At 34.5% G+C, this 1,493-nt stretch overlaps 1 protein-coding gene across 1 annotated transcript in view; it reads left to right on the plus strand.

Annotated features, from left to right (window-relative positions):
- LOC118751931 overlaps positions 1 to 755 on the plus strand; it is a 2,613-nt gene extending 1,858 nt beyond the window's left edge. The window contains exon 5 of the mRNA XM_036486760.1: positions 741 to 755. Within this exon, the coding sequence (XP_036342653.1) occupies positions 741 to 755 (15 nt within the window). The remainder of the gene's footprint in view (positions 1 to 740) is intronic.
- Positions 756 to 1,493: the final 738 nt, after the last annotated feature.

A 1,493-nucleotide genomic window follows, 5' to 3' on the forward strand; every position in this document is an offset into this window, starting at 1 on the left:
TTTTTTATTTAACTTTTTAATCACATGCATTTGTGCAATATTACAAGATCTTAAAAATAAAGCATAAATGATACGTCTTACATAATTGCTTAATTTTAGAAATATATTGCAGAGAAATCATATGAAATTAAAACATAATAATAACAAAACGGTAAGATAAGATTTGAATTATATGCACCTATATGCACATATAAGTATGTACTCCTATATGATTTCCTGGGTGTCAAGGATGCTTGCCAGTTCAGGAATCCACCAAGCGGGGAAATTGTGAAGGTGACTTTGCTTATCTGACATCTTTGTCACCCATGCCATGTTTAAAGCCGGGGGTCACACTTAAATGCTGACACTAATTTGCGCAATCTGAAAAGTATTTAAGGGTGCATTTACAAGTAATACAATACATACTTAATATATTTAAACAAAAATTGAAGTGCATACCAACGGACTTTTATTAAAATCTGTGTGCTATCCAAATTAAATTATTGTGTGCTCCTTATGCTTCTATAAGAAATATTTTCTGTTGTTTTTTTTTGTATGATAAATTTTTTCGAAAACACAAAATTCTTTTGGGCGAGGTGCGTATTGCTCTCCTATCAATCAAAAAGAATACTCTTGGATTTATCGCTTAGGAGACATCACTTTTTGCTCCTAAGCGAGTAATAACCGAGTACAAAACCGACAAATCTCGCTTATTGCTCCCAAATCATACCTCATGGAGCATTCTTTAATTGCTCGCTTAGGAGATCTCTCATTAAGCTCCGAAGCGAGCAATACAGGAGTACAAAACCGAGAAATCTCGTTTACTGCTCCCAAATCATGCCTCAGGGAGCAATATTTCGTCGCTCGCTTAGGAGATCTCTTATTTGACTCCTAAACGAGTAATAAAGGAGTACAAAACCGACAAATCTCTCTTATTGCTCAGAAATCAGGTTAAGGGGAGTACTCTTTTATTCCTCACATAGGGAGATCTCCCTTCAAGTTCTAGTGGGAATATAATGGGCGCGAAAGTAGACATACATACATACATACATACATATATAGTACATATACATGGTATTTGTTGCTGTTGAATGTAAAAACATTCAAGTAAATTTATTTGTTAGAAATGCTCCGAAGAAAAATAAAACAGCCACTGTCAACAGTCGGAGAGAATCGCGATGAAAGCAGCAAATCAGATAAAATTCCACAAAAGTTGTGAGCACAGTTGTAGTCCAAAGAATGCTGCCAAGCAAAACAATGGCGTACGGATCAGTTGAAATGACGTCCGTTCGCCTTATTGACGATCTATATCTATGTGTGTATGTATGTAAAAAGCAGCCACAGAATAGTTAACGTCGATAGCGCCTTTTTCGGCAACCGAATGTAAACAAGTTGTTTTACCTTTTATATATATTTATAAAATTCACGCATACTTTTTATTATTTTTCCACTGATTACTTTTGTTTTGTTGTAGTTATTTTGCAAAATAAATTATGAGAAATGATGTCAAAAGG

Source organism: Rhagoletis pomonella, unplaced genomic scaffold, assembly GCF_013731165.1.
Source record: "Rhagoletis pomonella isolate Grant_MI unplaced genomic scaffold, Rhpom_1.0 Rhpom_scaffold_00001, whole genome shotgun sequence".
Lineage (NCBI taxonomy): Eukaryota > Metazoa > Arthropoda > Insecta > Diptera > Tephritidae > Rhagoletis > Rhagoletis pomonella.